We start from the raw sequence: 19,787 nt of genomic DNA, 5'->3' as shown, positions 1-19,787 counted from the left end.
TGATAGGTACCATTTATCAGCTAAGAGAGGACTTAAGAACACCCCTGACTACCTTTATTTTAACACGGCCTTCACTCCAGAGCAGAAAAATGGCCCCCTACTTGAGGAAAATGACAGTATTTACTCTGTATATTTCCAAAGTGTTTCAAAACCAGTAATTAAGAAAACATAAGAAACCCTGTCAAATGTATTAATTGCTCTTTTCTTCCCTTCCACTGCCCTCCCCACTCTTTCACCTTCCAAAGAACAAGAAAAAAGGTGGGGGGTGGGGCGGTGGCGGGGAGAATTCACAGGTTTGTATTATCTGATACTTTAATTAAGGAAGAATAAATGGGACACCACTGTGACTTAGAAACGCAGCCTCATGGAATGGAATTCCTTTTTGAATAAACCTGATCACCATGGTGAGACCTTCCCTTAGCTGCATAAAGACAAAAGCAGAGCTCTGGCAGCTTTTGATCAAGGTCACTCTGCAAATCAATGGCAGTGCCAGTACCAGACCTGGGAATCCTTGACTCTGGTCTCTCTGTCCCGGCTGGTATCCAGGCTGCCTCCCACCAGGAAACCTCGGCCAGCTGGTAGGTAATTATATGTGCTAATAGTCACTGACACTCCAGCCGCCAACACCACGTCCCAAGTTCCCGCATTTGTTAGAACACCAAACTGCCTTCCCCTTTCTAGGGCTGTTTATTTAGAAAGAAGGAGCTCAGCTCTGACCGACTCAGAACTAGGAGCCCACCTGGCAACTTCTAAAATGAATGTCTGGGAGGGGAGAGAGGCAAGGAGACTGTAGTTTTATATTATTTGCCAAGTCCTCCATTCTAGCCCTGCTCTGCCTCACAGCAGCTGTGTGACCTTGGACAAGTCCCATAACCTCAGTGGGACTCAGCCTTCTCATCTGTAAAATGGGATAATAAAAGCTGTCTTGCACAGTTGTTGGGGACAGCTATGTACACACCACACAGACCGTAAGTGTAAGAAACAGGGTGGGTCCCTGGTATCTATCTGTTGGGTGTCTTGAATGAACAAAACTTCTTTGATCCTGTTATCTGCAATATGGAGACAGTAATTCCTACTTCATGTCACATTAAATGAGATTGGAAAATATACGTGTAGATATGTCTGTATGTTGATTAGTCTGAAAAATGTGTATTCTTTTTAAAAGAAATGGTTTATCCTTTCATGTCCTGAATTTTTTGTAGCTAATAGAACTTGCAAGTCCTTCACTTACTATTTAGGCAAGCTAACTCAATATTTTAGTTTTCTCTTTGAAGATGATTTCCAAATCAAATGAAAATTTAGCTCGAACAATCAATCAGTATATTTTCTGTACACAAATCATCATTCAGGAGGCAAATGAGTCAAGAATGAAGACATAAATGATTAAAAAGAGCCCAGGGACTCAGAGGAACCAACTTCCTCTGTTCCTCTGTGCATTCCGGCCTGTGTGCACATCACATTCACATCCTGAAAGCCAGCGCTGAGGCTTCAAACTGGACAGATGCTGAAATGGAAATCCTTGGTGTGACTGTCAGAATGACACACAACTGGTTGCCAGACCATGCAGAAAGAACTCTGTGCTGGGGGAAGGGTGCAGAGATGGAGAGTGGCCCCTGAGGCTCATGTTCAGTCTGCAAAATTGTGAAAAGGGACAGAGCCATCCAGAAGACAGCATCCTCCGAGAGGGCTTGTCTAGGTCTAGGGTGAGGGAGCAGAAAAATGACACATGGTTGTATCAGTGGGTCTCTGGGTGTGATAGATGGCCCCCAACTCTGTCACTTACCATCTGTGCGATGTTGGCAGAGTTACCTAATGTCACTAAGCCTTGATTCCCTCCTCTGCAAAATGGGGCAGCACTGCTTTTTCTGGATACCAATGTTTGTTTTGAGGTTCTTATGAGAAAGTATTAAAGGTCTTCAAAAATTAGAGAATAATACCTAAGTAGGAGCCGCCTCATTATTTCAGTGGTAGCAGAGGCTCGGGGAATTTAGTTAAAAATGACCACTTTATAGGCACTTACTTCCTTTCAGGCATTGTTTGAATGAATAGTGCACATTCATTATCCCACTTCATGCTCACACCAACCTCTAAGCAGAGTGCTATTCACATTTCCACATTACTCATGGGAAAACTAAGGTCCAGAGAGGTTAACTAGCTTGCCCAAGTTTGCACAGTTGATTAACTCTGGTGGTGAGATCTGGACCCAGGCAATGGCATCCTGGAGCCCAGGCTCCTAACTTTTAAGTTGTGGGGTCTCCTGAAGGTATGACAAACAAAGAATGCTTTGTCAGTTAGCACTAAGAAAACATCTAACCTTTCCTGTCACCCAGCAGTCCCAGGCTTCCTGCAAAAGGAGAGCAGGAGCTGCAAAGACATCCAGGTTGGAGATCGGGGCAGTGGGCAGGAGTGGCGGGAGTGAGAATGTCCCCCCCCCACCCCTGAAAACAGGAGGCAGGACAGTCTGGTGGCAGAGGCTGGACTTAGAATAGGACCACAAGAATTTCTTCCTTACCTCTACCTACAAGCTGCTCTACCAATGGTTCCTAATCTGTAAAATGGGAAGATTATGCCAACCTCATGACGCCCCTTCAGGGATTAAAGGAAAGAAATCTTTTGTTGCAATTGATAACCAGCACATAGTAGGTGCTCAGTGAATGACCTCACCTCTCCCTGAGATGGGCTGTTATTGTAGGTGGCAAGGTACAAGGCATGGTGGCACAACCAGAAAATGCCTGGACAAAAATCTGAAGGCAGGAAAGCTCAGTGGTTAGAACTATGATCCCAGGGCTCTGGGTTGCCTGAATTCATATCCTGACTCTATTATTTACTACTCCTGTGACTTTGAGCATGGTATTTAACCTATCTGTGCCTCAGTTTCCTTACCTTTGAAGTGAGCATAATCACAGTACCTACTTTACAGCGTTTGGGAAACATTCATCTGTGTAAAGCACTTAGAACAGTGCTCGGCATGTGGTAAACATCCAATAAATGCTAGCAATTATGACTTTGACTAGCTCTCTGCATGTTCTTGGGCTGAGGGACAGCTCTGGGCCTTCAGGGGGCTGTTTCATACTGCAGACCCACTATTTCCTTGCAGAACCCCAATCAGATCTGAAAGGGCAGAAATCTCTGCCCTTGGCCCGGTTGGATGAGCTGTGGAGGAAAGGCAGTTTCCCATCAGGTGGGTAGGAGGGGACTTGAAAATGATGACAATGACACCTGGGAAACAGCTGGGAGTGGGGGGAGTAAGGAAAGTGCATGCTCTTAGGTTTGTGCGTGTGCATGCGCGTGCACACACACGACCCACTGGGTTTCTGTGCTTCTTGTATTTAAAGCCAGATTATGACTCACCTGAGTGAGTTATTTCTCTTGCTTTGGCTCAAAATGAACACCCACGCAAGGGGCCCCTGAGTGACCCAGGAGTAATTCCCACCTTGATGGAGGAGAGCCCTGGATACAGGCCTGAGGAATGCAGAGAGGACCACTCCATCCTTACGCAAGTGAAAACGCAGAGGCGCTCTCTGACCCAGCCAGAAATTTCACTCGGCAAGGTTTGGTTAGAAAACTACAGGAAGACCGGATTTTACTGGGAAAGGAGAGAGAGAGAGGGAGAAGCTAGGCGCAGAGAGAATAGCCAGAGAGAAGCCACATCGACATCTGTAATCTAAGAATCGGGCCTCGCCGCGTTCTTTAATCCCTGCAACTCCAGGGACCTGCTTATTGTTCAGCCCGCGCCTGCCACTTCAACCAGGGAGCCTCCACCCCAGCGCAGCCGAGGTGTGCGGGGCTCTAATTGGAGGGGTGGAGGCTGAGAGCCCGGAGCCCGGAGCCCTCCCTCCCCCGCCGCCCCACGCCGGTCCCCGCGCCTACCTCAGCTGGCGCGGCTCGCAGTCCACGCCGGGCAGCAGCAGCCGGGCCGCCTGGCGGACGTCGTCGCTGTCCATGGAGAAGCTGCGGCGGTGGCCGGCGTGCGCCACGGCCACCCGGATCCACTCCATCAGCGGCGGCAGCACGAGGAAGGGCCTGCGGTGGGAGGAGGGACCCGGAGATGCGCGTTAGGGCCTCCCTGGAGGCAGGGGCTGCTGGCTCGGCCCCACCCCCTGCTCGGGGGATCCCCCCCATCTCCCGACTCCCCAGCCCACTCCCCGCTTTCCCTGGAGACCCTGCCTCTGAATTCCAGAGTAGTGGGAGAGCCTTTGGAGACATCCGGACCGCACCGGTGACCCCGGGGCAGGCTCTCTGGAATCCTTGGGCCTCAGTTTCCTCATCTGTAACCTGGGGATAATATGACTAGGAAAGGCTAGGAGGTAACTGATCTGGGAATATTATCCCTCTCGGCGATCATGTGAACATAAGGATGAGTCACTTGAAGCACCAAGCGCAGGGTCTGGAGCGGCGGAAAACCAATCAGCGCCCCGTGTTATTTCTATTTGGGGCTCCCTGATTGTGGGCCCAAGCCTAAGGTGTCCGCTAGCGCTTCCTTCCCATCTGCAGCCTGGTCCCTGTTGTCTTTCTGGAGCTCTTTCAGGCTTCAGCTCTGCCCAGGCAACATGCTGCCAAAAGACTTTAGCACCTGGAAGAGGCTCTCTAAAGAGAACCAGGTTAGCACGCAGCCTTCCCCCAGACCCAGCCAGGCTGGGCAGCCACCCAGTGACACCCACAATTTGAGGCCCCTTGGACCTTGGTCACACCCCTGAAACTCTGAGAGCCTCAAGTTCCCTGCCTGCTAATTGGATCATGGTAGGCTGTTGCAAGCTTGTTGCAAGCATTAACTGAGACAATGCCTACCACTGAAGGACAACTTTCTAAGTGCAATGCATTTGTGTCATCTTCCTATTTCTTCCAGTGATGATAAACTCTGTCCTCACATTAGGATTACTGGAGAAGATTTTGAAAAAATAATGACACTTGAGTCCTGTCCCAGGCATTCTGATTTAATTGGTATAGGGTACAGATGGACACAGGTAGTTTTTAAAACCTCCCCATGTGAATTTAATGTGCATCAGAATTATCTGGAGAGTTTGTTAAAATACAGACTGCTGGGTCTCATTCCCAGAGTTTCTGATTCGATAGATCAGGGGAGGTACCCAGGAAATGCATTCCTAACTGGTTCCTGATACGGATGCTGCTGGTCTGAGGACCACATTCTCAAAGAACCCCTGCTCTAAAGTCATTGTGAGAGGGCCTGGGAATCATATGGCTCTATATCCAGCGATGGTGACTGTGTTAGAGTCCAATAACTTAATTTTAACAGGCAGCCCCTGCGATTCTGATTTAGGTGGCTCAAGGACCACACTTTGAGAAACGTACTATGTAGATCCAAAAGGTTTCCTGCCATTCAGCAAGGGTCAGATGAGCATGAAGCCAGTGGGGTTCCCCAGGTGCAAAACTGAAGGAGGCCAGGTTGTGCAAATATATTCTGGGCATGTTTCTTGCCGCCCCTCACCCTGGGGCTGCCATTCAGTCCAGCATGACCACCATGGCATTGAGAAGAGGATGACAGGTAGATGGGGTTACAAGTCAGCCAGCCCCCTTGAGAAATGCAGATGTCATAAGCTTCCCAGAAAGTTTTTGGTGGCAGGTGCCAGTTTTCCTAAAGTCAGATCTATTTATCGGATGTTAATAATATTCAGCAGCTCAGCCATTTACAGTCATTCATGGTCTCATCTGAATGCCTAGGACCAACCTCTGTGCTAGTTATGATTATGCCCATTTCAGTGATCAGGAGAATGATGTTGATTCAGGTTAAGTATCATGCCCTGGACCACAAGACTAGCAAGAGCTGGGAGTCAGATCCAAGTTATTTGACTGTATATCCCGTGTGCAGAAACCCCATGTGATATTGACATTCTGTTGTCCAACTTGGTAGCATGCACTCTGTTACTCAGCATGCACCTGTCACCCCAGGGGAGCTGATCAGGTCATGGACTCTTGCTGGTATGCAGTGGGCTAATTCCTGTTCGTGCAGCTCAGCCTCCTGTCTGTAAGGCTTCAAGCCCTTTAAAAATCCACATCACACGTAACCTTCAAACCACAGGCTAAATCCCATTTCTCCCTAGATGTTCCTCCTGACTTTATCCCACTTGAATCCCTCGCATTGTGGGCCTCACCCCAGAGGACTCCTCTGGCCTTACCCACTGCTTCTGCAAATGCCCCATTAGAATGTACACTCCACCAGGGCAGGGAACGGGGACTTCTTGGATCACCACTCCTGCTGCAGCCCCAGGACGCTGCCTGGCACACTGTAGGCATTTAATAAATATTTGCTTGTGTCACAGACTAAGATTTACCAATTTCTTACTGGGTGAAACCAATAAAATTGCGTTTCTGGACCTGTGGACCTATCTGTGGGGCAGAGTCCCAAGGATTTTCTGCCTGAATCAGCCTGCTTCTTAGGCTGTCTCCCTCATTCTCCCATTCTCTCCATCACCTAAACTGAATCAGGCACTCAATAAACACACATTGACTTGAAATTGAATTGGATTCTACTGTCTCAGGTGAGCAGAACTTATTTTTGTCACAGCGTTTCCATCACTGTTGGAAACCAGCCCCAAGTGCTCAGAGGACTCCTCTCTGGATTCGGCTTCAGAGGTGCCTCCCACCATCATTCTTTTGCTCAGTGGCCCCAAAGCACAGCCCACACCCCTGAGTCCCTGGGGGACTGCATCTCCATCACAGAACTGCCCTTGGGCTGCTGCCTTTCATGTTAGATGCCAAGCGAGGCCCAGGGCACACAGCCAATGCCTGGTGAATGCCAAAGAATAGAAAAAAAAAAAAAAAGCCTCTGCTGTCTTCAAAATAACACCTTTACCAAGACAGCTGGCAAGCCCCAGAATAAGACACCTTGAACCGCAGGATTCCAGCCTCTCCTGGAATTTTCTATGTACTTATTCTCTCCTTTCAACATTGCCTTCTTTTTGTCACTCTGACCTTAATAGTTTATAAGCTCATGAATTCTTTGCCAGTAACTCATTTAAAAATCTTCTTGTCTACTCAGAGGGGAAAAATAGTATTATTTGTGATGTTTTCTTTGGAGGAATTGGAGATGGGAAAGAATTCGAGGGCCCTGAGTTGAGGAGAGGGTGGAGAATGCTGAAGAAAAAATCTTGCATTCTCTTTATACATTTTTTTTAAGAGAACAATGTTCCACTGGTTGTCTCCTTTATTCTGAAGCTGTTTGCAGTGACTAAAACCCAAAAGAAGCTTGAGGAGCTCATGGTTTAGTGAAGTAGTTCTTAGACTTCATTGAACATCAGAATCACACGAAGAGCTTGTTAAAATGGCCATGATTTTACATCCAGAGTTTGGCTCCGATAGGTCTTGGGGTAGGGCCTGGGCCTCTGCATTCTAAATAAGCTCCCCTGGAAATTCTGGAGCAAGGCAGGTTTGTTAATCCCCGACCGGGTGGCCTGAGATGAGCAGAGGAGGGAGATGGTCCACTCAAACAGGACACTGGTCATCTACATCTTCACTGTGGTGTTGGGAGAGGTATATAGGGTGTGACTGGAGGCTCTGGAAGGAAAGAGAAAGCCGTGATGGGCTTCCTGCAAGGTCAAGCCAGCATGTCAGCTCAGGATGCTTGTTGAGCCCAGATTCAAGTAGGAGATGGAGAACATACACGGACGCGGCCTTTCTCTGAAATGGTGAAGAGAGAGCTGGTGATGAGGCTGACCATCCAGGATGGAAAAGGAGTTTGGCTGGGGAGTCTGGGTACTAGAAAGAATGTTACAGGATGTGGGGAAGGCCTGGTTTGGGATTCCGCAGAACTGAATCCCAGCCCTGGATCTGCCAGGAACTCACTGCAGGGCTCCTCTGGCCCATCAACATTTTGGCTTTCAGTGTCTTCACCTATAAAATGGGGTGGGTTTGGATCAGATGGTCTATTTCAGGGCTCAGCAAACCTTTTCTGTAAAAAGCTAGCTGCTAAGTATGTTAGGCTTTATGGGCCATATGGTCAGTCTCTGTTGCTACTACTCAACTCTGCCATCGCAGTGAGAACAGCCACAGATGATACACAAATGAAGGAGCTTGGCTGTGTTCCAATAAAACTTTACTTACAAATGCAGATGGTAGGTCAGAGGTGGCTACCATTAGCCTGTTCACTTCTTTCCAATGCTAATATTCTTTGATTCTATTGGAAAAACCAGTTGCTGGGGCTTTAGGAAGTACCTAGTGTGTGGACTAGGGAAGATGGAGAGAAAACCATGAAAGTCTTAGTGATAGACAGAAAGTTTTGGGGAGATCAGAAGATAGGACCCTCCCACAAAGAGGTCATGGTTGGATATGGGGAATATTGAGCCACAGGCATATCCAGAGGTAGTAGATTAAAAGATATTGAAAGGGTTGCTGAGGGTGAGGTTGGAGACGTGGTAAAGAATGTGGAGTAGGCATGTAACCTAGGAGTGAGAACATCCCTGGGGTCTGCAATTCATCTCACACGCTAAACTGCCTTGTTCTGGGGTTCAGAGAAAATACCTATTATTATGGGCTGAACTGTGTTCCCCCAAATTCCTATGTGACAGCCCTAGCCCCCAGTACTCAGAATGTGCCTGTATTTGGAGAGAGAGCCTTCGAAGAGGTAATAAAGTTAAAATGAGGCCAATCGAGTGGCCCTAATCCAGTCTGACTGGTGTCCTTAGAAGAAGAGGAGATTAGGACATGAGAGACACCAGGGTGGGGTCTGCACAGTGGGGCAAGAGGGTGGCCATGCCAAGGAGAGCGGCCTCAGAGGAAGACAACCCTGCCAGCAGCTTGATCGGGGGCTTCCAGCCCCTCCAGAGTGGGGAAGAAATCAATTTCTGTTGTTTAAGCCACCTAGTCCATTGCATTTTGTTATGGCAGCCCCAGCAAACCAATATACTTGAGGTTGGACATTTTGAAGAAAACTTGAGCAAAGGGTCCTCAAACCAAGAAATCCTATTTTGAGGTTTCAGTCTGCAGTAGAGGGGCTTCAACTGGAAGCTCAAACTCCTTAGAAAGCTGATGGTGTTTGGTTTATTTCCTTTGACCTAGTGCAGTAGGAGATGGAGTCAAAGCCATTTGAGGATTGTACAGTGCTGTGGTTAGGAGCACAGGCTCTGGAGAAAGACTGATTGGAACGGGATTCCAGCTCTACCTTCTAGCGGTGGGACCTTGAACAAGATATTTCAATTGTCATGCCTCAGTTCTCTCACTGGGAAAATGGGGATAATAACAGCACCCACTTCAGAGGGTATGGTTGGCTGAAGAATGCCTCCACCCCTAACCCAAGATGTCCACATCCTAATCCCTATAAACTGTGAAAGCTGCCTTATCTGGCTAGATGGACTTTGCACGTGTGATTAAGTCTAGGATCCTCCAAGTGGGCCCTAAATGCAATGAAAAGGGTCTTTATCAAAGGCAGGCAAGAAGGTCAAAGGAGAAAGGAAAAGAAGTAGTGGAAGAGGTTGGAGTAATGAGAGGAGGAGCCATGAGCCAGGTAATGCAGGCAGCCTGTAGAAGTTGGAGAAGGCAAGGAAATAGATTCTCTCCCAGAGCCTCCAGGAGGAACCAACCCTTCCTACACCTTGACTTTAGCCCAGTGAGGGTGATTTTAGACTTCTAGCTGCCAGAACTGTTAAGAGAAGAATTTTGTGTTGTTTTAAGCATCCATGTGTGTGAAAATTTTTTACAGCAGTCACAGGGAACAAATAAACAGGGTTATTGGAAGAATTGAATGGGATGATTTATGTAGCGTGGCGCCCAGCACCGAGAAAGTGCTTAAGAAATGGGGGCTGTTATCATCACCACCGACATTGTTTTCAGCATCACTCACCTTCTCCCTGCCAGGTGCAGGAAAAGGCCTTGCTACACAGGGCGACATAGAGGGATGTTCCTGCCTTTTCTTTACAAATAGATGCAAACCTCTGCAGTTGCTATAGCCTTCCCTTTGTAAACTATGTGGCCCTGACTTTTCATCTTTGTTATTTGTTGAGTGTTTCTTAGACTGGAGAGGAATTTAGATATTCGTGGTTTAGGAAGCTCATAATTCCAGAGACACAGAGAGTGAAGGAAAAGCAGCTACATTGATAGTAGACCATATCCGGTGCTGGTTTCTATAGCAATACTCATTGTAACATCACTGCATCTGTGAGCACCAAAGCCAGGAAGATGGTAGAGGTAAGAGGTGGCCACAGCTGGTTACTATAGTGATAGCCCTACTGTGCGAGGCGTGGTCCAACTGCCCATGAGGGTGGTTTCTGCAGATGTCCTGGAGTGGGGGAAGCCAAGGTAGTGTTCTAGGTCAGTGCTTCTTAAATGTTTCTGTGCCTTTGAGTCACCTGGGATCTTGTTAAAATGCAGATTCTGATTCAGAGGGTCTGGGGCAGAGCCTGAGCTTCTGCATTTCTTTCTTTTCTTTTTTTTCTTTTTTTTAGATGGAGTCCTGCTGTGTCGCGCAGTGATCTCAGCTCACTGCAACCTCTGCCTCCTGGGTTCAAGCAATTCTCCTGCCTCAGCCTCCTAAGTAGCTGGGATCACAGGCATGCGCCACCACGCCCAGCTAATTTTGTGTTTTTAGTAGAGACAGGGTTTCACTATGTTGGCCAGGCTGGTCTTGAACTCCTGACCTCAGGTGATCCACCCGCCGTGGCCTCCCAAAGTGCTGGGATCCGAGGCGTGAGCCACCGCACCCAGCTGAGATTCTGCGTTTCTAATGAACTCGAGTAATGATGCAGCTGCTGGTCTATGGAACACATTTTGAGTAACCATGACCCACAGAGAATCACGACTCAAGCCAGAAACCAGGGAAGGTGAATTCTGTTATTAAGTGGGGAGAGAAAGGGGTCACAGGTCCAGGAGACAATGGAATAGAAGGAGTTGAGCTGGTGCATCAGATTGACTGAGCCTGGTTCATGAGCCTTTGTCAAGCTGCAAGTGAGGTTGGGAAAAGTTAGTGCCTGGTGGCTTCAGTTTTTATCATAAAGGTGGATTCTGTCTCCACCTGGATTCTCATTTATTCTTCCAACAACCCTATGAAGCACTTCAGTCTTGGGGAGTTTGTTCTGAACCAAGCATTGTCTGCAGACGATTTTGTATTCATAGCAGTATTTAGTATCATCCTGGGAATATAAACACTTGAGAAAGACACCTTGTGATGTTAATTTTATGTATCTACTTGGCTAGGTCACAGTATCCAGATATTTAGTCAAACACTAGTCTGGACATTACTCTGAATTTTTAGATGAGATTAACATTTAAATCAGTAGGCTTTGAGTAAAGCAGATTATCTTCCATAATGTGGATGGGCCTCATCCAAACAGTTGGAGGTATTAAGAGAAAAAAAAGACGGATTTTTCCCCAAAGAGGGAATTCTGCCAGTCGACTTGAGCTGCAACCTCAACTCTTCTCTGGGTCTCCAGCCTGCTGACCTACCCTGCAGATTTTGAACTTGCCAGTATCCACAATCGTGTGAGCCAATTCCTTAAATCTGTGTGTATATATAAAGCATATTAGCCAGGGCTCTCCAGAGAAACAAAACCAGTAGGATATGTGTGTGTTGATCAATCTGTCTCTCTGTCTATCTGTCCACTCACCATCTATTCCTTCCATCCATCCATCCATCCATCCATCCATCCATCCATCCATCCATCCATCCACCCACTCATCCATTCCATCCACACATCCATCCATTCATCCACCCAGCCACCCATCCATCAATTTATCCAACCAGCCACCCATCCATTTATTCATCCACCCACACATTCAACCATCCATCCGTCCAATCTCCTTTCCACCAACATGTACACACATCCTATGGGTTCTGTTCCTCTGGAGAAACCTGACTGACACACTTCTGCCATGGGATTTAGTTGCATGCAGGGACACAGCCTTCCTTTCTCCTGCTGATTCTACCTTCCTCACCATCATACACAACTGACTGAGGCAGGGAGGAAGCTCAGTGTGCTAGATCCCATGGAGGACAACTTCCCCACATCCTGACTACGCACAATACACCACTTGGGAACCATGAAACAGAGGCCTCATGGATAGAGTCAGTGCTTTTAGGGAAAAGTAAGCCATTTTGTACCAAAGTACAAGTCTTCTGCAGTGTGAAGGTCAGTGCCACTTATGAGTGATTACATAAATTGCCTGAAATGGGGCAAGTGGGCAAAGGGCACAGGTGAGGAGGTGATTTCTACGGATGGTGCCCAGATGCATGTGACTGACCAAGGAAGCATCTCTGGCTTTCCAGCTGCACATCCTAAGAAAGGTGACTTAGAGGGCTGAGGGCTGCAAACAGCGCTGAGGACAGGCAGGTCTAGGCAGAGCAAGCAAAAATGATACATGAATAACAACAACCTCCACCCTGTGCAAACAGCTACACATCCCCTAGGCTTCACTTCCCTTCCCATCCCAAAGAAGGATTCCTTTTCTCTTCCCTGCTTCTGCTTCCCTGGGGACTTGGCTCAATCATTTATCTCCCTGCAGTCCCGTGACTTCAACCTCCATCTCCTCTCTGTATGTTTCCCATTGGTATTTAGGCATTCAACATGCTCCAGGCTCTCACAATTTAAATAGGATGTGAGCAAAACTGTGAGAATTCATGGTCCTCCTGGAGCATTAGCCTGGATGCTCCATCTAGTTCTCCATCTTCGGGGAGTCTCCAGATCACCTGGAGAGTTGGTGAAAATTGATATTCCTGGGTCTGTACCCTTTTGCTTGGTGTGTTAGTTTTCTATGACTGCTGTAGCAAAATACCACAAACTTGGTGGCTTGAAACAACAATCTGGTGGCCATATTTTGGACTTCTGGCCTCTCACAGCTCTGGAGGCCAGAAGTCCAAAATCAAGGTGTTTGCAGGGCCTCCCCTCCCTCGTGGAGATCTAGGAGAGGGTCCATTCCTTGCCCCTCTCAGCTTTTGGTCGTAGCTAGCATTCCTTGGCTGGTGGCTAGTCACTCCAGTCTCTATCTCTGTCTTACATCACTTTCTCCTTCTTTGTGTCAAGTATCCCTCTCTCTTATAAGGATACTTGTGATGAGATGTAGGGCCCACTCAGATAATCTAGGAGAATCTCATGTCATCATGAACGGAATCACATTGGTAAAGACTGTTCTTCTTTATAAAGTAGCATTTTCAAGTTCTGGGCATTAGGACTTGATCATTTTGGAGCTATTTGTGATTTACCCTGCTGCACTTGGCATCTGCATCTTATCTCTTATTCTCTGTAGGTATTTTCTGATGCCGACCAAAGGCTGAGACCCTCAGGTCTAGAGAGTGCTCGCTGTGAACTGCAGGATGCTCAGCAAGCTCAGTGTCCATCACATACCACGTGGGGACCAGCCAGCCAGACTGTGCCTCTCTCTGCTAGCTGCTGCCTGTGCCACAGACCAGCCTGGTTTAGGAAGGCAGAGGCCTCTGTGGAGGAACCTGATCTCAAATGGGGTGGGATGATGATGGGGTCCAGGATATAAATGGCCCTGGGAGGGGAGCCACAGCCTCAGAAGTGGAGAAGCCACAGGCTCTGTGTGAGGCTGCCGCAAAACACTCCTTGCAGGCTTGGGCACAAAAAATAAACATCCAGGAGGCAGCAGAGGCTCTACAGCTTCATATCCTGAGAGAGGTGGCTCTAGAAGCCTAAAAGGGCAGGGCCTGGCCTGGTCAGGGCCAAGAGGTAAAAGCCAGGGTGGGCTCCTAGGGGCCACGTGGGCCTGCTTCTGCCTCCAAAAAAACACCATAAAAATTAGCAAAAGGCAGCACACAGCCTTACAGAGGAAACCCACTACACTTTCACATCTGGTGCTGATGTGGTAGAAAAGGTATGTACTCTGACGATGTTTGTGCCAGGCTTCATCATTTGCTAGCTGTGGGACCTTGGGCAAACTACTCACCATCTCTGTGCCTCAGTTTCCTCATATGTGAAACAGGGGAACTGTAAGGCCATACCTCAGAATTATTGTGAAGATTAAGGGAGAGAATGTCAGTAAGGTGCTTAGCACATAGTAAATGCTCAACAAACTTAGCTACTATTGAGGGCTTGTTATATGTGAAGCAAGGCTCTGAGCATTTTTCTGATGTTAGCTCATTTGATAATGACAAGAGCCCTAAAGTAAGTGCTATTATTAGATAATAAAGTAGAGGCACAGAGAGGTTATCTAACTTACCTAAGGACACACAGTTATAAGCAGCAGTGCCAGGATATACCACAGGCAGCTGGGCTCAGAGCCAGGTCTATTTGCCATGCATTATATCATTTCCAGGCAGAGGCGAACAGCATGTGTACAAAGGCCCAGAGGCAGCCTGGAGCCTGGTGCTTTGGACCTCAGCTTGTTGTAACTGGAGCTGAGACACAGAGAGCAACGGAAGGAGAGGGACTGGTGGGAGGCAATGCTGGAGAGAGACGCAGGGGGAGGGGCAGACAGGTAGGGCCTGCAACTTCTGGAATAAAACTGTACGTTCCTAATATTTTTATTCTTCCTCAGATAGGATTGCAGTTGAAAAATACAAAATCAGAAATGTATTTGAAAAAAAAAAAAACCATCAAGAATGGATTGACATCCAATCCCACTGGAAACAAGAAAAAAAAAAAATATAGAATGGACTGACAAAAACCCCTCTAAGAAGGTAAAACTATAGGTTAGCCATAACCCTTTATATAGAAAGTTAAAAAGAAAGGTCAGGCATGGTGGCACATCCCTGTAATCCCAGCACTTTGGGAGGCTGAGGTGGGTGGGTCACCTGAGGTTAGGAGTTTGAGACCAGCCTAGCCAACATGGGGAAACCCTGTCTCTACTAAAAATACAAAAAAATTAGCTGGGTGTGGTGGCGCGTGCCTGTAGTCCCAGTACTTGGGAGGCTGAGGCACGAGAATCACTTAAACCCAGGAGGCGGAGGTTGCAGTGAGCCAAGATCACGCCACTGCACTCCAGCCTGGGCAACAGAGTGAGACTGTCTTGAAAAGAAAAAATACAAGAAAGGTAACAACGAATGTATTTATACGGTGGCAGAGGCTGCTGGTTTTCCCTCTATACGTGTTCTGCTCTTCTTCCTTAGTAATGAAACTCAGAATCTTTAGTTGGGCTTATGACCATCCAGCATGAAGATTATATTTTTTAGCCTCCTTTGCACCTAGGAGACAAGTTCTTACAATGACGTCTAAGCAGTGGTTCCTTGTGAGACTTCCAGAAAGGGCCCTAAAGGGAAAAGGCCTAACCTTCTCTAGTCTTCCTTCTATAAGCAAGACTGTGGACGTGATGGCTGGTGCACAAGCAGCCAAACTGGACCATGTGGTGGAAGACACTGATTGATAAAGACAGAGCAACAAGATAGAAGCAGCGCCTGGACTTCTGACCATTGCTTAAGTGGCCATATCTGCCCTGGATTTTTTACTTCCAGGCTTTGTTTGTATGATAAACTTCTATCTTGTTTAAACACCAGTTATTTGCACTTTCTGACACTGGTGGCTGAATCTAAGTGATGCTTCTATCAATTCCTATAACATTGAAGTTATATCTCTGTTTCTCCTATTGTGTCAACATGGATTCATGTTTCTTCCTATTTACAAAAAAGGACAAAGACCTTTCCTTTTAACAGTTATCGTCTAAACACTATGAACTTGTTGTAAACTTGAGACTCTATATTTGTTCTCAGAAACCACAGTTGTGAAAATATTTGTTGCAATGAATTGTTTTTGTTCATTTAAAGGTGTGAGCTATGTCACAGGAAGCTGAATTTGTTCATCAACCTTGTGAAAATTTACCAACCATGGCTTTGAACTTATCATGTTAACCCAACCAAGAAAAATAACAATATAGACAATCTAGAGTCAGAAACACATCTCAAAGTCTTTATCCTTGCAAACATTGTCTTGCAAGTGAATATTTTAAATTTAAAATTAACAGATCAATTCTAAACACCAAGCAGAATCTCTTTCTTCCACAACCCAAACCAGAAAGGAACGTAAAGGAGAGGCTGAGCGGTCCAGATCTTCCCCCATGCCATCTTTGGTGTCCTTGCCACTGGGTGGTGGCTTTGAGAAGATGATATTCTAGTTCCCTTGTAATAAACTGCTTGGACTCACATCACCCTGCATTTGGCAGTATGACAGAATGGGTTAAATGTGTGCTTCAGCCCTAATCAATCAGAACCCTACTTAGGAAAACACAGGCTTAGCTGATTCCCTGGGTCTCCTGTGTCACTATAGAATAATTCGTGCACTGAGTCAGAAGCACGTTTGGACCAGCTCTGGTATTAACTAGCTGTGTGACTTGTGTATCTATCTGTTCCATCCCCTGGGCTTCAGTGTCTTCACAGGTGGAGTTAGGAGACCACAGAACCTTCCCTTCTAGCTTAAAATGATAGTACCATATTTTGAGAAAAAGAAATAACAAAAATATTAATACAAGGAAGCTAGGGGAAAAAGCCTGTGAGGGCAGCTTCCAATAGAACTTTCTGTCCAATAAAATTTTCTGCTCTGATGAAAAATGTTCTATATCTGTGCTGTCCATTTTGGTAGCTACAAACCTCAGTGGCTACTTAAGACTTGAAATGTGACTAGTGTGATTGAAAAACTAAAATTTTAACTAATTTAACTTCAACTAGCCACATGTGTCAGTGGCTATCCTCCTGGACAATGCAGCTCTAAGAGATGTCTTTTGGGTCAGACCAGAATCCCAGCCAAGTAGGGTAGTGGAAAGGGGGCTATGGTAGATATTAGGCAATCTAGATTTTTGACTTTGTCTTTCCATTATCATGATCCACACACATCATCATCACTTTTACCATGATTTTATAGCTCCCACAATTTCTTGAGTGCCTATAATATTCCAGGCCCTGTGCAGAATGCTTAAATATATATAATATACCTATCTTACAATGATGAACAAACTGTTACAAGGCTTGGCAAGATTCAGTAACCTGCACAGAATATCACAGTTATTGGGGGAGAGCTAGGGTTTAACCTCAAGTCTGCCAGAATCCAAAGTCCGTATGTTTAGTCATTATTTTATTGCTTCTCCAAAGACCAGTGTGACATTGAGTCACTTAGCACTAAGATATAGTCACGTGTCACCTAGCAACCAGGATACATTCTGAGAAATCCTCTGTTAGGTGATTTCATCATTGTGTGAGCATCAGCACATCAATACATCAAGAATGTACATCAAGAGTCCACTTATACAAACCAAGATGATATAGCCCAACGGTCCCCAATCTTTTTGGCACCAGGGACTGGTTTCATGGAAGATAGTTTTTCCACGGACTGGGGGAAGAGGGGAATGGTTTTGGGATGAAACTGTTGCACTTCAGATCATCAGGCATTAGATTCTCATAAGGAGCGCAACCTAAATCCTTTGCATGCGTAGTTCACAATAGGGTTTGTGCTCCTGTGAGAATCGAACGCGGCCTGTGATCTGACAGAAGGCAGAGTAATGTTCATTTGCCTGCTGCTCACCTCCTGCTGTGTGGCCTGGTTCCTAACAGGCCATGAAATGATACTGGTCTGTGGCCTGGGGGTTGGTGATCCCTGGTATAGCCTACTACACACCTAGACTCTAAAGGATAGGCTGTTGCTCCTAGACTGCAAGGCTGAATAGCACGTGACTGTACTGAATACCATAGGCAGCTGTAACACAATGGGAAGTATTTGTGTAACTAAACATATTTAAATGTGGAAAAGGCACAGTAAAAATACGGTACCATAATCTCATGGGACCACCCTTATGTATGTGGTCCATTGTTGACTGAAACATTGTCCCATGGCACAAGACTGTACTTCAGTTCTTCATCTGTAAAGTGAGGAGACTGGGCCATATGAACTCTAAGTTCCACTTGTAGAAAGGTCATGATTCCTATACCCGCAAGGGCGACACTTTTGCATAATGAATGCTGTCGTTTATACTTGTCACCATGTTACTCAGAAAGACCCTGACTACTCTGAGCACAGGCCAATGATTTCCCTTCCCCTTGACTTGATTATGGATTTAATTGATTCATTGAGTCAGGGTCTTGGTCTGTCACCCAGGCTGAAGTGCAGTGGTGCAATCTCTCAGCTCACTGCAGCCTTGAACTTCTGGACTCAGATGATCCTCCCATCTCAGCTTCCTGAGTAGCTGGGACCACAGGCAGTTGCCACCATGCCAAGCTAATTTTTTAAACTTTTGTAGAGATGGGGGCAGTCTCCCTCTGTTACCCAGGCGGGTCTCGAACTCCCAGGCTCAAGCAATCCTCCTGCTTTGGCCCCACAAAGTGTTGGAATTATGGATGTGCTGGAATTACAGATGTGAGTCACTGCCCCTGGCCTATAGAATGTTTTTAAAAGATTCTGAGGTGATTCAGATCTCCAGAAAAGGGCTAAGAGTATCAGCCCTGGATTGAACCTGCTACAGTCAGAAAAGATCTTTCATGAAGTGTGTTTTGGTAAAGATGGTGTGTGTGTGTGTGTGTTTAAATTAGATGATGAAAGCTACATCATACCTGTTTCCTGTTTTGCCTTGGTGGCTAAGAAACTCAATGCTAAATTTTGTGTTAAATTGCAGTAACAAACCTTCGGAGAGATTTTCTGCTACAGCAGTCTTCCTTACTCTTAACGACATGTTTTTTACATTGCCATCTTGGTTTAGTAATTCTGTTATAACCAACTCATACTGTGAATCTGGCTGAAGCCCTTTCAGAGTTAAATTGGTTATAAATGATGAATAAATAAACATCATTTGTCTCAGGTTGCACCAAAGCCCCAAGAATAACTGGGATAATAAGAATAAGAAATTAGAATGACACCATGTAGAAAGAGACGGTTCCTTTGAGGAGGTAGGGGATGGGAATGGGATAGAATTTTCTGGTAAAAAGAAAAATAAAAAAGGAACACAGAGAAAGGAAAGAAAGAAAAGAAAAGAGAAATCTCTAGAAGAATTAAAAATCAAGGAAAAGATAAGAGCAGGAAAAGAGGTAATTTTTGGTGCCTGCACAAAACCACTACTTGGCCATTTAGCAGATTTATGGGCTCTCTGTGTGTGCAAGAAGAAAACATACATGCAATTTACTTCCCAGTCTAAATGTTACCTATTTTACATTTTGCTGAATCTGGAGGTGAGGGATGATAGAAACCAGGAAGGAAGCTTGTGATTTTAATAAAAGGAAAATCAAAAGGGCTACTTATTAAGCTGGACATTGGTGCTATATAGGGAAGGACTCTTTGAACAGGTCAGGACTTCAGGGCCTCTCACTCCATGGACACTGGCAAAATATTCAGGGCTGAGTATCTGGTGAGATGGAAAGGGGACCACATGTGCCCCTGCCTGCCTACCTGTCTAATTCCTTCTCAGGAGAACCCTGAAGTCCCTCCCTCCAAGGAAAGGGGTTGATTTCTGGGGCCAGCTGTAGGGTGGCAGAGCAACTACCAACCAGGGGGTGAGTGTAAAGCCCACAACCAAGGAAGAACCAAAGCAGATCTCACCAAGAGATGCAGGCCCTGTGAGGTCAGGAGATGGAGGGGTGCAGGCTGGAAAGCAGGGGAGTGTTTGGATTTGGCTGGGGTATGGCAGCTGGCTCTGAATGGAAACTGGTGCAAGGTGCGTGGAGGAGGCACAGATGTCTCCTAACCTTTTGGTGCTTCTCTCCCCTAAAGAGTGAGAATAACAGAGGGGAAATGAAATAGGGGTGGAAGTGCAATTATATGGAAGATTTACATTCAGGCATCTTCATCTGCATCCAGCATGCAGCACATATAGTCGGAATTGTCACAAATTTAAACATTAGATGAAGACAAACACAACATTAGATTCAGAAAAAAAAAAAAAAAAAGTCAGAGAACAAAGATGCCAACAATGCCAGG

The 19,787-nt window shown here is 46.2% G+C and overlaps 1 protein-coding gene across 3 annotated transcripts in view; it reads right to left on the bottom strand.

Annotated features, from left to right (window-relative positions):
- The window catches only part of BTBD11 (BTB domain containing 11), a 340,058-nt gene that overhangs the window by 76,594 nt on the left and 243,677 nt on the right, over positions 1 to 19,787 (bottom strand). For all 3 annotated transcript variants that reach the window (XM_023195731.2, XM_023195877.2, XM_023195806.2), the window contains exon 4: positions 3,871 to 4,023. In XM_023195731.2, the coding sequence (XP_023051499.1) occupies positions 3,871 to 4,023 (153 nt within the window). The remainder of the gene's footprint in view (positions 1 to 3,870; positions 4,024 to 19,787) is intronic.

Source organism: Piliocolobus tephrosceles, chromosome 10 (genome assembly GCF_002776525.5).
Source record: "Piliocolobus tephrosceles isolate RC106 chromosome 10, ASM277652v3, whole genome shotgun sequence".
Lineage (NCBI taxonomy): Eukaryota > Metazoa > Chordata > Mammalia > Primates > Cercopithecidae > Piliocolobus > Piliocolobus tephrosceles.
Note: the sequence above shows the minus strand (reverse complement) of the source record. Positions and strands in the feature narration are given on the sequence as shown.